General features: G+C 53.9%; 7 protein-coding genes across 9 annotated transcripts; 3 read left to right on the top strand and 4 right to left on the bottom strand.

Annotated features, from left to right (window-relative positions):
* Positions 1-457: 457 nt before the first annotated feature.
* H310_05027 (transitional endoplasmic reticulum ATPase) lies at positions 458-3,025 on the bottom strand. The gene is made up of 2 exons (XM_008869633.1): positions 2,979-3,025; positions 458-2,925 (listed from the first exon to the last, which is right to left on the bottom strand). Exons 1-2 carry the CDS (start codon positions 2,984-2,986, stop codon positions 522-524), a joined length of 2,412 nt encoding a protein of 803 aa, XP_008867855.1. The 5' UTR covers positions 2,987-3,025; the 3' UTR covers positions 458-521.
* A 946-nt stretch (positions 3,026-3,971) lies between these two features.
* On the top strand, positions 3,972-7,172 carry H310_05026 (hypothetical protein). 3 transcript variants are annotated; one of them, XM_008869631.1, is made up of 9 exons: positions 3,972-4,395; positions 4,444-4,557; positions 4,608-4,700; positions 4,751-4,892; positions 4,946-4,976; positions 5,038-5,101; positions 5,146-5,378; positions 5,428-6,583; positions 6,630-7,172. In XM_008869631.1, exons 1-8 carry the CDS (start codon positions 4,003-4,005, stop codon positions 5,897-5,899), a joined length of 1,542 nt encoding a protein of 513 aa, XP_008867853.1. In that variant the 5' UTR covers positions 3,972-4,002; the 3' UTR covers positions 5,900-6,583; positions 6,630-7,172. The 3 variants fall into 3 exon arrangements, with proteins under 3 accessions (XP_008867853.1, XP_008867854.1, XP_008867852.1); XM_008869632.1 differs by having other exon boundaries at positions 6,626-6,811; XM_008869630.1 differs by having other exon boundaries at positions 5,428-7,172.
* On the bottom strand, positions 5,963-8,622 carry H310_05025 (hypothetical protein; the record flags this gene model as incomplete). Its single annotated transcript, XM_008869629.1, has 1 exon — positions 5,963-8,622. The coding sequence occupies one exon, from the start codon at positions 8,620-8,622 to the stop codon at positions 6,148-6,150; it is 2,475 nt and encodes an 824-aa protein (XP_008867851.1). The 3' UTR covers positions 5,963-6,147.
* Positions 8,623-8,873: 251 nt separating this feature from the next.
* On the bottom strand, positions 8,874-10,385 carry H310_05024 (hypothetical protein). Its single transcript, XM_008869628.1, has 2 exons — positions 10,007-10,385; positions 8,874-9,944 (listed from the first exon to the last, which is right to left on the bottom strand). Exons 1-2 carry the CDS (start codon positions 10,359-10,361, stop codon positions 8,974-8,976), a joined length of 1,326 nt encoding a protein of 441 aa, XP_008867850.1. The 5' UTR covers positions 10,362-10,385; the 3' UTR covers positions 8,874-8,973.
* A 315-nt stretch (positions 10,386-10,700) lies between these two features.
* On the bottom strand, positions 10,701-12,213 carry H310_05023 (hypothetical protein). The gene has a single exon (XM_008869627.1). The coding sequence runs from the start codon at positions 12,206-12,208 to the stop codon at positions 10,727-10,729; it is 1,482 nt and encodes a 493-aa protein (XP_008867849.1). The 5' UTR covers positions 12,209-12,213; the 3' UTR covers positions 10,701-10,726.
* Positions 12,214-13,032: 819 nt separating this feature from the next.
* H310_05022 (hypothetical protein) lies at positions 13,033-15,679 on the top strand. The gene is made up of 11 exons (XM_008869626.1): positions 13,033-13,292; positions 13,349-13,605; positions 13,664-13,723; positions 13,779-13,871; positions 13,916-14,081; positions 14,148-14,275; positions 14,334-14,412; positions 14,474-14,901; positions 14,950-15,095; positions 15,146-15,367; positions 15,425-15,679. The coding sequence occupies exons 1-11, from the start codon at positions 13,054-13,056 to the stop codon at positions 15,590-15,592; spliced, it is 1,986 nt and encodes a 661-aa protein (XP_008867848.1). The 5' UTR covers positions 13,033-13,053; the 3' UTR covers positions 15,593-15,679.
* Positions 15,680-16,002: 323 nt separating this feature from the next.
* On the top strand, positions 16,003-17,086 carry H310_05021 (hypothetical protein; the record flags this gene model as incomplete). Its single annotated transcript, XM_008869625.1, has 2 exons — positions 16,003-16,567; positions 16,617-17,086. The coding sequence occupies 2 exons, from the start codon at positions 16,003-16,005 to the stop codon at positions 17,084-17,086; spliced, it is 1,035 nt and encodes a 344-aa protein (XP_008867847.1).
* Between the last annotated feature and the right edge of the window lie 112 nt (positions 17,087-17,198).

Here is a 17,198-nt window from a genome sequence, read left to right as displayed (position 1 = left end):
CGAAACTTACCAATGCACGAGGCAAGACAGGAAGCCACCGACGGTGTACGATCGTGTCCGAAAACGTAGTCGGTCGTCGCTCGTGATGAATCTACAGCATGTTCAACGCTTAAACGTTTCTAAGTTGACGTCTAACCTGTACCATAGCACGGTCAACGCTTAAGCGTTTCTTGGGTACTTGGCGTCGCGGCGGTGCCCAACCGTTTTCCATCGTTAAACGCTGACGAAAGAAACTCCCCGTTTGGAATTTTCAGCCATCCGGTAATTATCCGGATGTGTAACCGTTCAATCAATTCCGCCTTCGTACACCTCATGACAGAGTGAGCAGATCACGTCGGGAACAGCACGATGATGGACCTCCTTGTACTCGGCGATCGTGTCATCCGTGCTAGCCGTGGTGCAATGAACAGGAAAGGAGGCAACGCAATGCTGCTGCGACCTCCACCATGCCAGCGATGATTCATGCAAAAATAATCTTGTAGGACGATAAAAACACCTGAATTCCACCGCTATCGTGTTGTTTAGCTGTACAAGTCTTCTTCTTCTTCGTCCACGGCAGCCGTCGTGGCCGCACCTCCGCCAACGACATTTCGGCTAGGGAATGAAAATGTCGACAACGAGGTCCCGGTAGCCCCCACCTGGGCACGCGATTGCTGTAGCGTTTGGGCAAACGTCGAGTACTGGTGTAAGTCGCGGTCACTGACCGATCGGCGCGCGTTGCGAACGGCTTCTTCAAAGTGGGCAGGGGTGATTTCGGGTACCGGGTCGTCTTCTTCGACATCCATGTCGTCGGCAGCTTCCCCGGCTTCTTCCTTCAGACGGTCTCGTTCCATGTCGCGTTGAATGCTTTCACGAATGGCCAACTTCGCAGCGCGCTGGCAGATTTCAGTCAAATCGGCACCAGTAAATTTGTCGGTTTGCGCAGCCAAGTAGTTCAAATCGACATCTTTCGACACGGGACTCTTGCGCAACACACTCTTCAGAATCGACAAGCGCGATTCCAAGTCGGGCATCGGGATGAAAATCAGCTGGTCCAAACGACCAGGTCGCATGAGAGCAGGGTCAATGATGTCGGGTCGGTTCGTTGCCCCAATGATGAAGACATTCTTCTTTGCACCCATGCCGTCCATTTCCGTCAGCAACTGGTTCATCACACGGTCTCCTGCGCCACCGCCATCGCCCGACGAGTTACCACGTTGTTGCGCAATCGAGTCCAACTCATCGAAGAAGAGCACGCATGGCGCCGCGGCGCGTGCTTTGTCAAACACTTCGCGGACGTTCGCTTCCGACTCACCAAACCACATGGTAAGCAACTCAGGGCCCTTGACCGAGATGAAGTTGGCTTGGCACTCGTTCGCCACGGCCTTGGCCAACAACGTCTTACCACACCCGGGGGGGCCGTAGAAAAGTACTCCACGGGACGGCGAGAGACCGTACTTTTCAAACTTTTCAGGGTGTTCGACGGGGTATTGCACCAATTCACGCAACTCGCGTTTGACTTGCTCGAGCCCACCAATATCTTTCCATGTGATTGTGGGGACTTCGACGGTAGTTTCGCGAAGCGACGACGGGTTCGACACGCCCAACGCGTACTTGAAATGGTCTTGGGTCACCGACATCGAGTCCAATATCTCGGCGTCGATGGATTCATCTTCAATGTCAATCACGTCCATCTTTTCTCGAATACATTGCAGAGCGGCTTCGGTGCACAACGCAGCCATATCGGCACCGACGAAACCGTGGGTATCGCGGGCAATAGCTTCCGGGTCCACCGAGTCGTCCAACTTCATGTTCCGCGTGTGGATGCGGAAGATTTCCAAGCGGCCATTTTCGTCAGGGACGCCAATGTCAATTTCGCGATCGAAGCGACCAAAACGACGGAGCGCAGGGTCCATGCTGTTGGGACGGTTTGTCGCGCCGATCACGACTACACTCGAGCGCTGCTTCAACCCATCCATGAGCGTAAGCAATTGCGACACAATGCGGCGCTCGACTTCGCCGTTCGTCTTGTCACGCTTTGGGGCAATCGAATCAATTTCGTCGATAAAGATTATTGCGGGGGCGTTCTTTTCAGCTTCTTCGAACGCCTTGCGCAAGTTGCTTTCAGATTCACCAGCCATCTTGGACATGATTTCAGGTCCATTGATCAGGAAAAAGAACGCGCCAGTTTCGTTCGCAACAGCGCGGGCAATCAACGTTTTCCCGGACCCAGGGGGACCGTACAGCAAGACACCTCGAGGGGGCTTCACACCCAACGTCTTGAAGAGCGTGGGGTGGCGCAAGGGCAGCTCGATCATTTCACGAATTTGTGCCATTTGCCGACGGCAACCACCAATGTCGCTGTATCCGGCTTCGTCCAACTTCTCTTCATCTTCACGGCGAATGGGCTCGCCTTCGCAATGGATAATGGTATCGGGGGCAACAATGCAGTAAGGCGCAGGGTCCGTTTCGACGACTTTGAATTCTACAGGATGCATGGCTTGGCGTACCAAGAACAAATCTCCTTTCTTGACAGGGCGGTATGCTTCAAGGAAATACGGCTTCAGGTACACATCGAACAAGTTGCCGGTGACGCCTTCAATTGTGTCGTCAATGGGCAAGACATGGATGCGCTTGCCGTACGGAACGTCGCCACAGGCAGTGATGGTGACCAAATCACCCAAACGAATCTTGAGGTTCTTGCGAACCACTTTGTTCATGCGAATGTTCGAATCGTCACAAGTGTCGTCTTGCAGGACAATGCAAATACTTTCACGTCCGAGTTTCCCTTTGATCAAGACAGTATCGCCGCGGAAGAGCTGCAATTCCTCCATCTTGGCCATACTGAGGGCCACGACCGAGTTATCGTCGTTGCTAGCTTCGTCCACGATCAAGCGGTTGGGGGATCGTTTTCTGTCCATGATTCCTGCGTTGAAGTCGTCTTTCCTATGGATGCATTCGTGAGAATCTCATCTTCCCTGTTCTCGGCGTCGACGTACTTGGACATGGTCGCTTCGGGGGTCAGCTCGCACTTTCCAAAATGATCCTCTCGAGGGAGAATACAGGGAGAACCTCACGTGTGATCCGTTGTCCGGATATAACTCCGGATAATCTTTGAGAGTCGTATTATTTTTGTTGTTGCGGCATTGGCTTGACGTTTGTATATTAACTGTTGCCCTTGGCAATAATAATATTTTTGGCCAATAGATTTGCGCATTTTAATGTGAATCTTCGCAGAAAGATCGGAGTTCGTATCCGGATGATGAACCCTCCTGTCGAATCGAAAGTTCCAGATTTTGGTTAACCGGAGTGCGCCGCACACCGTGCCACGTATGTCTATTGTGCTGGCAGAGCGAAAGAGATGCAGCACGTTGTCGCTAGCCCGCTGCTTGCTGTTCATGATCACACCCGCCAGATGCATGGGACCGTGTGCTTGTGTATTGTATTGAAGGAGCAGACGAATCTCGCTAGGATGGGAAGCAGTGGCTCATTTTCTGAATGGGGCACTCGACTGCCACCGCTCAGGTCGTCACAGCACCACTGACCCTCCTGAAATAACCCTTGGGCGCGGCATTGTGAGTTGGTCCAGCCTCCCCCTGGAATCAAGCTTCATGTAGTGAATAAGCGAACCTCCAGCGATGATGACGGTGCACCGGTTGACGTGCACTCAGACCAGCGGATGCCTGCGATCGCGACCGTTAGCATGCTTGCTATCGAGGAATCGATCCACACTTGTGGGCATGACTCTGTGAGCCGCTCGCATTGTCCTGCTCGGGTCAAGAGGCGCTATACAACGCAGGGAATACGACCGATGAATGAATGATGTACTGTTGCGTTCAATTGAATTTGAAATCAGTTAAAAGTATTTAACATGGGGAATCGTTTGGATATTATTTTAATGATATCCCTCGTCGTCCAATCACGACGAAAGTTTGGTTGTATTGAGAGTTATTTTACTATGAAACAAATTATACTCTGAATGCCAGCCTCCACGAAACTCCACCAAGCGACATTGCTTGCCGGATGAAGTGTCGAACATCAAGGCTATTGAACAGCGCCATGCACGGGCGGCGGCTGCTCGTCCTGTTCTTCACCTTCGTTCTAGTCAATCTTGCGGTGGTGTATGCTGGAGATAGCCTGCCTGCCCACCGCATCGCGCTGTCCTCGCGACGCCCAGACGGTACCAGAAACACCACTGCTGCTGGTCGAGTCAAGCTGCAAAACTACGGCAACGTCCAATACGTCGGCGAGTTGTCGTTTGGAAGCCCGCCGCAGATGCTGACAGTCGTATTCGACACTGGTAGCAGTGATACGTGGATCCCTGGCATCTCGTGTGCAGAGTGTGGCTTTCACAGCGCGTTCGACTACACTCAATCCACAACGTTCATCGACACGCACGAAAAGTTCCTCGATTCGGTACAAAAGCATTTTACGTCGCCTGTTCGCTATACGCATCTTGAATAGTACGGAAGCGGCGAAGTTGGTGGCGTCGTTGGGGTCGACACGATTGGATTTGGTCCGTTCAGAGTGCCGAACGTTCGATTTGGCGTGGTGACGGAAGAAACCGAGTCCCTTGGGGTTTGTACCACCACATCATCTATTCAAAGTCACCGATGGCATGCATGCAGATGTTCATTGCCGATGGGTTGGTTGGTCTTGGCTTTGAGAGTTTGGCCAAGATCTCGCGGCCGACGTTGTTCACGACCCTGGCATCGCATTTCGTACGTCCGTGAACAAGAATTCCATGGCATGACGATGTGCGTTTCGGTAGACGGAAGTGCGCAACATGTTTGCCATGTACATGACAGCCGAACCGAATCAGGAAGGATCGGAGCTGCATCTGGGTGGGTACGACCTGTCCGTCGTGGGTGACAACGCGTCGTGGCACTTTACTCCAACCGTCAAGCTTCCAGGTATCGTTCGTGATCGCAGCAACTTGACCATCCATGCACCATGCCCTGCGTAGGTTTCAACGCGTTCACGTACTGGGCTGTCCAGTAAATTGTCGCAATTCGGCTGCGCCAGTTTAGCTCACGGAGCGAGTCGTGTGGTCGATAGGATGAATGGCTTTTCGGTGCGCAACGAGACGGACAACCACTGTGATCCGTTCTGCTATGCCATTGTACGCCGATCGTCATTTGAATCGTCCTTGACGCCGGCCAGTAGATCGATACGGGCACGTCGTTAATCAGTATCCCGGAGACGCAATACACCGAAATTGTCCAAGCCATCACGCGGGGACTGGCCTGCGATGGGCTCACGTGCCACGATGTGACCCTGGATAGCTTTCCCCCGCTCAAGCTTGGCATGGTACCAGACAACGTCTTTACCCTCCAACCGCGGGACTACATTTCCTGCGACGCGCGCAAGACATGCCGCATCCAGTTTCAAAACTCGGGGTGTGCTATCTCGCTGACGTTGTTGGTTTTCACAGGTCAGTTGTTCTAGCGACGAAGCGTGGTGGGTGCTCGGCGATATCTTTATCAAGACGTACTACACACTCTTTGACGTGGACAATCTCCGTGTCGGGTTTGCATGCAACGGCGACCTTTGCAAAGGCGGTCGCGGCGCCATCTACGGCGACGACTCGGACACCACGTTTGACATGTGGGAGAATGCGTTCTTACTCGGGTCGGTCTTTGCGGCGGGGTCGCTGCTCCTGTTTGTGTTTTACATGCACCAGCACAACCTGCCGTCCCTGGACCCCATGCACCCCCCGCACGGCACCGACGGCAAGACGCCGGTTCTCGCGACCACTCACCTCGACGTCAAGTCGCCACTCTTGACGATGGAGCAGTTTCGGAACCTAAATACATCCCCGAAAGGGCCGATCGTCACGTCGTACGCTGAAGCACGACGTAACTACAGCCAGCTGCCCACGGCCGCCCCGCCTGCCGAGAAACCGGCGACAGTCGTGTAGTAGCACCGTCTCACGTTGTTTCAATAAAAGTTGCTAGGACGCGTCTGCTTGCATGCAGTCTGTCGAAGACGTCCACGGGATGGCGATTTCAAAGTGTGGACAGCCACGTCCACGGATTCAACCATCAGCATTCATGTCAGAAAGCAAAATGCAATGGGTCAAGGTCGCTCCTACAGAGAATCGACGGAGTCAGCCGCATGAGCTCGCGGCATCCCAATAGATCGAGTGGCGAAAGGCTGCTTCCTCGTTTATTCCTCTTCGTACTCGGATTCGATCCCGTCGTCGCTGGAACTGTCATCCGCCAATTCCATGGCTTGCTCAAGTAGTGCGCCGCCATCGCTGGTGTCGCTGTGCACGTCAACAATGTCCTCGTCCCCATCTTCGGCCTCATCGTCATCGACCGCTTGGTCGTCCAGCGTCTCTGCTGAAGAAATCGTGTGCAAATACGACACGACAATGGGTCGTTGTGCGTGCTTGGCCGCCTTCATGGCCTCCTCGATAGATTTTCGTCGATTCGAGTTCGACAGGATCCACTTGACCATGTCCAAGTGACCGCCAGCGGCAGCAATGACTGCCATTCCATCCATCTCGGACCAAGTCGAGTAAACTTCGACGAGGTGGGCTAAGATGGGCAGCGAGCCATTCGCGGCGGCGCAAGACATTGCGTTCAAAACGTTGAAATGCGTACGGCCAGTTAAGGTCAGCCACTCGACTAACTTGAGACAGTTAGCGTCGACGGCCCACGTCAATGCATCGGGCGAGATGTCAATCTGCCGCTGAGGGTACAGCCACTGGACAACGTTTAAATGGCCATTGCGGCACGCTCCGTCAAATGCATCGGTCGTCCAGCCTTCTTGTCGATGAGCGGCCAGCCATTTTAAGAGATGAAGATGGCCGTTAGTCGCTGCACCGTCCATCGCTCGACACGTACACGGGAACGCAACGTGGTCGAGGTATTTCACGACGTCGGCATGCCCACAAGTGGCTGCTTCGTCCAGAGCCGCCATGGGGCGGTGGTGATAAAGTGGAGCTAATACCTTGACCACCTCCAAGTGGCCATGCTTAGCGGCGCCGACAAGCGCCAGGTCTGGGGGAGTTGTCACGCATCCGAGTCGCATCGCCGATTGCAGCAACGTCAAATGCCCCGCGCTTGCAGCATACGCCACGATTTCGAGAGCCGCGTTGGCTCGGGCATGACTGGGTTCCACCAGCGGATATATTTTTTCAAACATTTCCACATCGTTGCACCATGCACACGACTCCAAGGCATTCACAGAGGGATGGTGCCCGTGGGTCAACAAAATATCCACAAGGTGGTCGTTGCCGTGAGCCACTGCAGCGTCAATCGCGCACGACGACGTTACCCGGCCTCGGCCACACGTAACCAAGAACTCCACGACTTCAGGGTGGTTGTTCAAACTCGCACGATCGATAGCCACATCCGTGAATCCTTCGCTTCGATGGGCATGCAGATACTTGACGACGTCCAAGTGACCACGAGAGGCGGCTCCGTCCAGCGCGTCCGTCGTGCATCCTTCGTGGCGGTGCTTGTGCAGAAACTGTACCATGTCCAAATGACCGCGAGTTGCCGCCCAGTCCATCGCGTCCGTGGAGCATCCCTCGTTTCGATGCTTGTGCAAATACTTCACTACGTCCAGGTGGCCGTGGGCAGCTGCGTTGTCCATCGCGGCCAGAGTACATCCTGCAGCGTTGTGTTCATGCAGAAATGCAACAATGTTGAGCCATCCCCTGGACGCTGCATCGTCCATGGCTTTGACCGAGGCTTTGGCGAGTTTCATGTCGTGCAGCAATCGAACAGCTTCAAAATGCCCATTGGTGGCGGCTGCGTCAATCGCGCGGTGTTGGCTCGCAACATGGGGGTGGTTTTGCAAACACCGCAGCACGTCGAGATAATTCATAGATGCTGCATTGTCCATGGACACGGGACCCCAATTCTTGTGCGATGTACCCAGGAGATACTCCATCACGTGGGTGTGGCCATGCTTTGCGGCGGCTGACAGCGCGCGCCACGACCGACTGCCTCGGTTGTACAACCACTTGACGACGTCGAGGTGGCCGCCGGCCGCGGCAACGTCCATGGCTTCGTCATCTATGGTGTCTTGATAATCTGGGCATAGCAATTCAACAATGTTGAGGTGGCCATTGGAGGCGGCGGCAACCACCGCAGTCGGGCTACGGCTGTGGAGGTGACGTAGCAAGAATTGCACAATCTGGACGTAGCCGTGTCGCGCAGCCTGACTCAAAGCATGTGCGGACATGCCACGGTGGCGAATAGATAACAAAAACACGAGGGCGTCGAAATGGCCGGACCAGGCGGCAAAGTCGACAACGTAGTATGGGGTGACCATGAGGACATTCAACTGCGAATGCAAATGTTTCAGCAACGGGACGTTGCCCGTGATAGCTGCGTGAATGGCAACCACGTGTTTTAAGTGTGGGAGGCAGGAAAAGAGAAGCTTGAGCCGCGACATCTTGTGCAAGGCTAGCCACGGAGCGAGGACAGCGTCGACGTGCATCCACGCCGCGAGCAAGTCGTGCGAGTCGAATCGGGGCACTTGAAGGCCCTTCAATACTCGCATGTCGTAGTGCAGCCCAGGCTGAAATGCCGTGATTTGTCTGGCGACGTTGGAGTACAATAACGCCTGGACATGCCGTGGCTTCAACCGACCGTCGCGATGCGGCAGTGGGCAAACATCAATCATGGTGTCCTCCCCAGAACTCGCTAGATCTCAGACTCGGTTCCACAGGTTATTCAACTTCGCAGGTTCATCCGGGATAAGGGAACGAAAGCAATCGTCCTCGCGGAACCCGTGTGGTCCGCATCCCGCGATGGCCGAATGGCACCGCTTTAGCACTTTCTTGTTGTGCCCTGTCGACATGGGGTCGAATTGGCATATTCGCACCAGGGTTACTGGCATAATGGAGACTTTGATGATACGACGTTTCATTCCCAGCACGGCGCACAAGTGGAAGGAGCAATTTTGTTGAGTAAATCAAACCCTTTCAGCCACACGGTTTGGAATAACATACTACTAAGGTGTTTAGAGCGCCGTTTAGTTGGTTAAAGGTGGCGCGTCGTCTTCTTCGTCACTGCTGACGTCCAAAATGGCGATTTCCTTGGCGATGGCTGCCGCTCGAGCATCCTCGACTTCTTCGTCCACCAATGGCGTGACAGGTGCTGTAGGCTTTACAGGCTTGGGCACTTGGCTGGCTTTGGGTGCTTCCTTTTGCGCACTGGTGCTAGGCGCAGCCACTTGTGTCGATGCGGCTGCTAGAGACGGCGATGGAATATCGTCCGTGCCCAACGATTTGGCACGGATTTCATTCCAATCGGGCTCTTCGCCTTCTTCGTCGCGGATCAAGAAGTCAACCAGTTTGTAGATTTGATCGCTCACGTCTTCGTCCGCTTCCACGAGATGTGCATTGCGCACGATGGGGTAGACCTTCTTTTGACGTAAGATGTTTCGGCCGTTGCGAGATGAACACAGGAGGAGAAGGCATTCGATGATGTCCTTGCGTACTTGAGCATCGGTCTCGCGCTTCTTCTTTGGATTGAGGACAGCCAAAACGGATGCTGGCATGCCGACCTTGTCCGAGTCTTCCATCGGTTCAGGACCAGCAAGGCGGCGCTGCATGTGTGCTACAATGTCCAATGTGTCGTAGAGAAAGAAGTGGTTGTCGCTGTCAAAACACAGGTTGCGAAGAGCTTGAATAACACCGCGGCGGCGCACTACGTTCGGCGAGTGGACTTGTGGCAGTAGCACGTGGACGAGCGATTGCACGTGGCCAGGTTGATTTTGCTTGGGGCGAAGTTGCAGGAGAAACGCGCGGCCTTCTTCCAGCTGTGTGATATTTGCAAGGACGTTGGCGACGTATTGGTAATCGTCGTCCCACTTGGGTTCATTCGTGGCCGGGTCAAGGCCATCAGGCTCCGGTTCGCTTTCGAGGAATCGAATGGTCAAGTTTTGCAGGATCACTTCACGCACGCTGTACTTGGCATCGTTTGTCACCAAAGCCTTTGCACCTAGGCCAAGATGAATCAGTGCAATATCATCACAAAGGGTGTTCATCATGATCTGAGTGTACCGTCGGGAGTGGTTGTGACGTTCGCAAGTAGCATCACGGACAAGTCCTTGTGCTGAAAGTCCGAGTCCAACTGATTCATCAAGCGATTCACAATGTCGTGCTTCAACGCGTTTTCGCACGCTCCAGGGTGGGTAGCCGTGATGTTGACCAGGGCGTGAATCGCGTCGCGCGCAATGGCGTTCAAGTCTCCGATAAGGCGGCAAAGCGCCTTCACTGCATCTGCCTTGATCAGTTGCTGGATGCCAGAGTCAGTTCCCGTGAGGCCGACAGTCAGCTGGATCGCAGATTGGCGCACGTCTGCGCGGGGGTTCGACAGGAACTCCACGAGCTCCTTCACTTCCGTGGACACCGACATCGTTCTCGTCCTTTTGAACTTCAAATCAAAATGGAATGCCATTCAATAGCGCTCTTGGGATTTGTATGCTTGCCCAGCATCCGGTAAATCAATCATCCGGATAATTGCATACACATCCTTTTGTTGTGTTGGACGCGTGCAGGACGGTTGCTGCGGCGCCACCAAGGCGAACGATTCACGGCATAGCCGAGATGTACAGCTATCACGACGTCAACTCCGCCGAGAAGCTCCCAATGGAGACGGAGGGGCTCATTCTTTCAAAGTCAGTGAGTGATGACATACCGACGTCCCCCAGAGATTTTGTTCAAGCGATGGAGTGGACAAAATGCTCACACCAAAGCAGTGTGCATACGTTTGTCATGCATCTATTCTCGTTTAACTGCGGGGTGTTCTCGACTAGGGGCTAAGTACAAGATGATCAAGAGCGTGCCAAGGATGATGTGCCCCGAGAACTTGAGGTTCACATACGCTTGGATCGACTCGGTCCATCCTAACGTGAGGAAGGGCAGCGAGATGTAGTGAATACTCAACGCGTTAAGAACGCCGCCAACGATGTCGTACACCCTCTTCTTCAACCCTGTCGACCCATCTGCTTCCAGAAACCACGGCCGCAGTTTCTTTCGCGCAAGGCGATTCACGACGGTGGGAAGGGGCATGAGCATGAAGAACATGTAGTACCCAGGGTAAAATCCATGCCAAAACGCCGACACAAAGTACGTGGCCATGAGCGAGTTGTTGGTGCGGGAGTAGATGTACCTCTCGAGCCAACTCTGGGTGATCTTGTTCCACTTCCTCGTGCTGTCGCGGTGGCACGTCGCAAACTCGAACTCCCAAACGTTCATGTACTGTACACCGTTCCATCGAGGCGCTCCGTCCACAATGCCTTCGTAACCAAACCCGCACAGGACTGTTGCGCCTTCCGCAACCGTCCAGCACCCATAGAATCGGCACTTGAAGAGGAAAAACACAAAGTACAGCGTCGGAATGTGTTGGTACCACGGCAGCGCTGCCACCGCGTCGTCGAAGAACATCGTCGTCGGGTACTGTATTCCCAACGCCGCTGTCCAGCCCACATAAAAAAGCCCAATTGCCAACTTCGTCACGCCCGCGCGAATACGGCCTGGGCCCGCCGGTTTGATCCCATGGATGACGTCAATGAACTCGCGAAACTCGAAGGCTGGCCCGGCCAAAAAGGTTGGGAAACAGAATGCGTACGAAAGGTATTCCAGCACGGACGGCACGGACGAGACGGCAAGCGCCTTCCGAGAAGCAAAAACCCGCGCGAGACTTGTGCTGTCCGGTTTGGAAGCTAGGCGAGGCGCATCCACCGTACCATCGTACAGGTTGTAGGCCAACGCCGTCAGCTTCATGCACAGTACCATTTGAGGCCCTGAGATATCCAACGTCACGCCCATGTAGTCGACGTACATGCGGTACACGTGGGAAAACGACAGGTACACCAAGTTCCACACCATGGAGATTGTGCCGATGTGGCGTCGAGACCCGCACAACAATATCAAGTACGACCCCAGCGCCATGACGAGAGTGTGCACCCACGCCGACCCAAACACAAACTGTGCAATCATGACACCCAAACCCAAGCTAACAGCATGTTTGATCGTTGGCGACGGGAGGAGCGCGAACATGGCCGCAACCGGATACATTCCAAAGAGGCACACCATGTACCGCACGACATCGGGCGGTGGTGTCGTGGGGGACACAATGCTATCGACGTAAGCATTCAACGCCTTGAACTTGAGCGGTGTCAAAAGGTTGCCCACGATGGCGAACTGGGCGAAGGCTGGCGCGAGTGTCGCCTCGATGACTTGCGCCGTGTCTTCGAGCATTGCAAGTCACTCTCGAAGTTTTGGGGACACCGACCGAACTGTTAAGGGTTATTGATTGGATAAAAATATGCTCACATGCAAAACCGATTGGTTAATGTTTTGAAAATCATTACGACTTTCATGAGGCAATCTGCACCAGCCTGGTTGAACGCAACATACGGCGGAACCGATAGAGTTCGAGCTCTTAACGGTTGCTCATCGCATGTGCCAACTCTTTCATTGATGTTTCGTCGGTTCCAAGAATCTGTCTTTTATACGTCCATGGATGCGCGCACTAGCCACAAGGCGTGCCTATTGTCTACGTACCGAGGCAATCAATGGCAACAATGGAGTCACAGCGTCCCAGCGACACTGAGACGACTCGATGCAAACTCATCCAACATTAACACAACGTACAAGTTGATCATGCAGATGGCAATCTTCTCCCCATGGCTTTCGTTCATGTTGCTGGTGTACTTTGTCATCGAACCCGACGAGGAATGAACCTTCCATGTTGACATTGTCGAACAATTATAGTCCCCACCTTGAGCCGTCACACATGCCGGCATAGCTCCCTGCTCCGCCACTTCAATCTACACGAGTCTGTAGATTCAGCGCCACTCTCGCGCCATCGAGCTTGTCCATGTAGATCGCGGCCAGCCAGTTGGTCGCACCAAAGCGAACCCAAGTTGAAGATGGGCATTGGACTCGACGAAATACGCACCCAATTCTGGAGAACACTGTTTCGTTGACAAAGTAAAAACGCACTAATGCCAGATAAACGCACCTTCCGTTAATTATCCGGACTTCCTGGCCCTGGTTCGGATCTTTTTGCCAACACACAAGCGAAAAGCGACTTCCACACAATGTTCCAGTCGGCATCGTCCGCGCGCCTTTCGCTGCATCGTTACCATGCGGTGAAGAGTTTTTCCAGCCTTCCCTTCACCCGCCCGCTGGGCTTTGACGTGGCCAAGGAGAGAAGCAAGTTTGGGCACAAAGTGTCGCCGTTCCCGATCGACAAGATGAACGAGTGGCTTGATCCCGACAACCGCGACATGCGCCGCGAGTTGAAAGCATTCCTCAAAGACGATTCGTTCCGACCGCGGTATGTGAATACCGATAATGCAAGAATTCACCATTTCATGGGGAGTTTATGGGCAGGTACAACATTCCCCTCGCCGAGGAACGGGAAATTGCGCTGAGTCAATTGAAGAAGATTTGTGATGCAAAGTTCTTCTCGGTTAAAGACTTCCACACGAACCCGCACAATATTTACGCGGCCCATGAAATCGCCGGTCTCACGAACCCTTCCATGGCAACCAAGATGACGGTACAGTTCAACTTGTTTGGCGGCACTGTGTTGAAGCTTGGGACGGAGAAGCACCACGAACGCTTCGTCGACGAGATCGATTCGTTGGGTATGTGATGTTGTCACTGAACTCCACCCTCGATACACTATCTCACTGGCTCATGCAGACTCTGTTGGGTGCTTTGGCTTGACTGAGCTGGGGTATGGAAACAATGCCGTTGAAATGGGTACGACCTTCGACCGTGCAATGGTGTTTGGAGCTCATCGATGTTCTCTACAAAGAGACGACGGCGGTGTACGATGACGCTACCGATGAGTTTATCATCAACACCCCTACCGTGTTGGCGCAAAAGTACTGGATTACCAACTCTGCAGGTTTGCCCCGATGGTTCTCAACCTTCCTTGACTTTGCATTCCAGTGCATGCCAAGTGGGTCGTCGTGTTTGCCCAATTGCAGGTCAAGAACGAGCAGCACGGAATCCACGCCTTCCTTGTACGCATTCGCAACGAAGACATGACTGTGAGCGAACATGTGCGCGTGGAGGACATGGGGCACAAAATGGGCTGCAACGGCGTCGACAACGGGCAAGTTGTACTTTTGTGGCGTTCGTTGGCCTCCATGCGATCTGGTGCTTATCGTTTTGGTGGTAGGAAAATTCTGTTTGACAACGTCCGCATTCCCCGTGCCAACATGCTGGATGCGCTCTCGCAAGTGAGTGCCGATGGAACATTCACGAGTCACGTACCAAGCAAGCGTGGTCGATTTTTGGCTGTCGCGGGTGAGCACGTGATCGCGACTGTTTCATGGATGGAATCTGACGCACGAAAGCCATGCAGATCAATTGCTCAGTGGTCGTGTGTGCATCGCCGCCATGTTAATGGGTGGGACAAAGCTGTCGTTGGCGATTGCAATGCGGTGAGTGACGTTGACCAGAGCAAATATGGAATGGACCATGATACGATTGGATGCTTGGTAGGTATGCCGCCAGCCGCGCGACCGTCGGGCCCAAAGGCAAGTCGGACACAGCCATCTTGCACTATGGCCTTCAGAAACAAACTTTGCTGCCTCTCGTCGCCCGCACATATGTCCTTGCTCACGGACTTAATGTCGTCAAAGACAAGTACAAGGCGTGGAATAAGTCGAAAGACCCGCTGGAACGCCTCGAGCTCGTTGTGCTGTGCTCGGCGATCAAGCCGGTCGTGTCGTGGAACTCGGAAAACGTCGTGAGTATCTGCCGCGAACGGTGCGGTGGTCAGGGATATCTGTCAGCGAATCGCTTTGGTGAAGTTTTGGGGTTTTCCCATGCTGCTATCACGGCCGAGGGCGACAACCGTGTGCTCATGACCAAGGTTACCAAGGAGCTTGGCGAATTGCTCAAGCAAGGCCGATACAAACTGTCTCCAAGTTCGTTGCCCCTTGTTTTAATAGTCAAACGAATCTCTTTGCTTGTAGCTGCGGACAAACCATTTGCAGGCACGCCGTCGTGGAATGACCTCGAGTACCTCAAGTATTTGCTTGGCGTGCGCGAAGCTGCGTTGTTTGGCAAGCTGGGCAAGATCATGAAGAGTGACATGGAACAGGGCAAAACTGTGTTTGATGTGAGACGAGGGTGCATCTGACTTGGTCTCACTGCATGCTGCATGCGTAGGTTTGGATGCTGGAACAGTCTGCGCTGATCCAAGACATTGCGCTCTCATACGTCGAGCGCATGTCGTTCGAAGCGACTCTCGAGTCCCTGCAAGACTCGAGGAACGTGGAGCTGCGACCAACCTTGACCAAGCTGGCGCTCTTGTACGGCGTGACGTGCGTCCAACGCGACTTGGGGTGGTACGTATGCAACAATGTGGTCGCCACCGATATCGGGAACGAGGTACAAAGGAATTGGTGTGATTGCATCAACGTGATCTCAAGTTCTTTTTTGCTTTAGGTGGACAACGTGGTCAAAGAGTTGTGCAGTTCCAACGAAGGCGGCCTTGGTGACGATGCTCTTCACTTGATTCATGCGTTTGACATTCCCGACTACGTCATGGGTGCCCCCATTGCACTCGACTGGGTCAAATTCAACGAAACAGACAACCAAGGCGAAATCGTCTAAGTTGGTATAACATGTGGAGGAATGCTTGTGTTGGCACACACATCCAAGACGAATCCTTGGGATTTGATGCACCAACGAGTGGCGCACGCTTCCAAGAAAGGCAAAGGCACTAGAAGCTCAGACTAGTTCATGGTCTGTCGTGCGAAAGGAAGAGCTGGACCGCGTTTGGCTATCGAACGTGTTGGCTTTCCGCTTCCATGCGCCATCTATATCCATCAGAGCGATTGTCCACCGCAACGCATCATTCGGCATCAAATCCGCGCTCCCATTCAAGATTTCACAGATGCGCTGGAGCTCGATGATCCTCCTGATGGGGAAGAGCACATTGGATTCGATATTTCCCAGCAATGTGGTTGAATGTTGTTGGACTCACTTTTGAACTGCATCCGTTCCACCACCACCCTTTCCCCATGGTTTCGTCTCGATTTACTCTTCCCATCGCTGTCGCAAGCTTCGGCTTGACGTGTGCCTTACCAACTGGTGCGGAGCTCAGCGATCTGACCGCCGAATTGGAGGCGTGGCGAGCGAGTCGTGCTGGCCAAGTGGCCAAAGCGCACGGTTTCCTTCCTCGCCTCGAGTCCACTACAGCGGAGCTGACGCGATTTTACGAAACCAAGCAAGATGTTGAGCGTCTCAACCTCCTTCACCCTGACGCCAAGTTCTCCATGGACTCTCCATTTTCGCTCCTTTCGACGACCGAGTTCAAGACGATCATGACACGGTCGGTTGCCAACCAAACTGCGGCAACCTTGGTCGCTGGGCGATCTGCCGATGTTGGCAGCTCAGCGGTGCCGCCCTCTCGCGACTGGATGACGTCTGGCTGTGTCAACAGCGTCCAGCAACAAGGGCAGTGCGGCTCCTGCTGGGCGTTTGCCACGATCTCGGCCGTTGAGACGGCCATGTGCTTGGCGTCCCCTACCAAGTCGCTTGTCAAGCTATCCGAGCAGCAGCTGACTTCGTGCGATACGGCTACCGGTGCGTCCTTGTTTCGGTATGGCCGTTCTGATGTACGATGGTATGTCAGGGAACATGGGGTGCCAAGGCGGCTACCCCACCAAAGCCATCGATTATGTAGCATCAGCGGGTGTGTGCTTACTCGAAGACTACCCTTATGTGTCTGGATCTACTTCGCAAAACGAAAGCTGCTCCACGTCTTGCGCCATGACGGCTACAGGGGTGAAGAAGGCGGTGTCGGTGGCGGCCGGTGACATTTCCCTCGTTTCGACTCTGCAACAACGCACAGTCGTAGCAGGTGTTGCTGCAGGCAACAACGAGTGGAAGCAATACAAAAGCGGCGTCTTGAACTCGTGCTCGACGTCGGCACTCGACCACGCCGTCGTCGTCGTCGGCTACACGGATTCCCACTGGAAGATCAAGAACTCGTGGGGCGAAGAGTGGGGGGACCAAGGCTTTATCTACCTTCGCCGAACGCGCACCAACACTGATGGGACATGTGGCGTCACCTCTGAGGCCAGCTACCCGTCGCTAGTGTGAGCTCGGCGCGCTGTCCACGTGATAAGTGTAATTGACAATGCTTCCTCGTGAAGCTGCCACGTCATATGTACGGTTACTGATGGGTTATCCGAAATTGGCATGATGAAATTTT

This window comes from Aphanomyces invadans (assembly GCF_000520115.1).
Source record: "Aphanomyces invadans strain NJM9701 unplaced genomic scaffold supercont1.8, whole genome shotgun sequence".
NCBI lineage: Eukaryota > Oomycota > Saprolegniomycetes > Saprolegniales > Verrucalvaceae > Aphanomyces > Aphanomyces invadans.
This window is presented reverse-complemented; position numbering and strand designations above follow the sequence as displayed.

Bases quoted from the DNA above. Each gene is read 5' to 3' on its own strand.
- H310_05022 (XM_008869626.1), top strand. From the start codon at position 13,054: ATGTTCCAGTCGGCATCGTCCGCGCGCCTTTCGCTGCATCGTTACCAT. The intron at 13,872-13,915 runs GTTTGCCCCGAT...TTTGCATTCCAG, and splicing joins CTGGATTACCAACTCTGCAG to TGCATGCCAAGTGGGTCGTC. The intron at 15,368-15,424 runs GTACAAAGGAAT...TTTTTGCTTTAG, and splicing joins CCACCGATATCGGGAACGAG to GTGGACAACGTGGTCAAAGA.
- H310_05024 (XM_008869628.1), bottom strand. From the start codon at position 10,361: ATGTCGGTGTCCACGGAAGTGAAGGAGCTCGTGGAGTTCCTGTCGAAC. The intron at 9,945-10,006 runs GTACACTCAGAT...ATCTTGGCCTAG, and splicing joins CGTCACAACCACTCCCGACG to GTGCAAAGGCTTTGGTGACA.
- H310_05023 (XM_008869627.1), bottom strand. From the start codon at position 12,208: ATGCTCGAAGACACGGCGCAAGTCATCGAGGCGACACTCGCGCCAGCC.
- H310_05026 (XM_008869631.1), top strand. From the start codon at position 4,003: ATGAAGTGTCGAACATCAAGGCTATTGAACAGCGCCATGCACGGGCGG. The intron at 4,558-4,607 runs GTTTGTACCACC...GCATGCATGCAG, and splicing joins AAGAAACCGAGTCCCTTGGG to ATGTTCATTGCCGATGGGTT. The intron at 5,379-5,427 runs GTGTGCTATCTC...CAGTTGTTCTAG, and splicing joins ATCCAGTTTCAAAACTCGGG to CGACGAAGCGTGGTGGGTGC.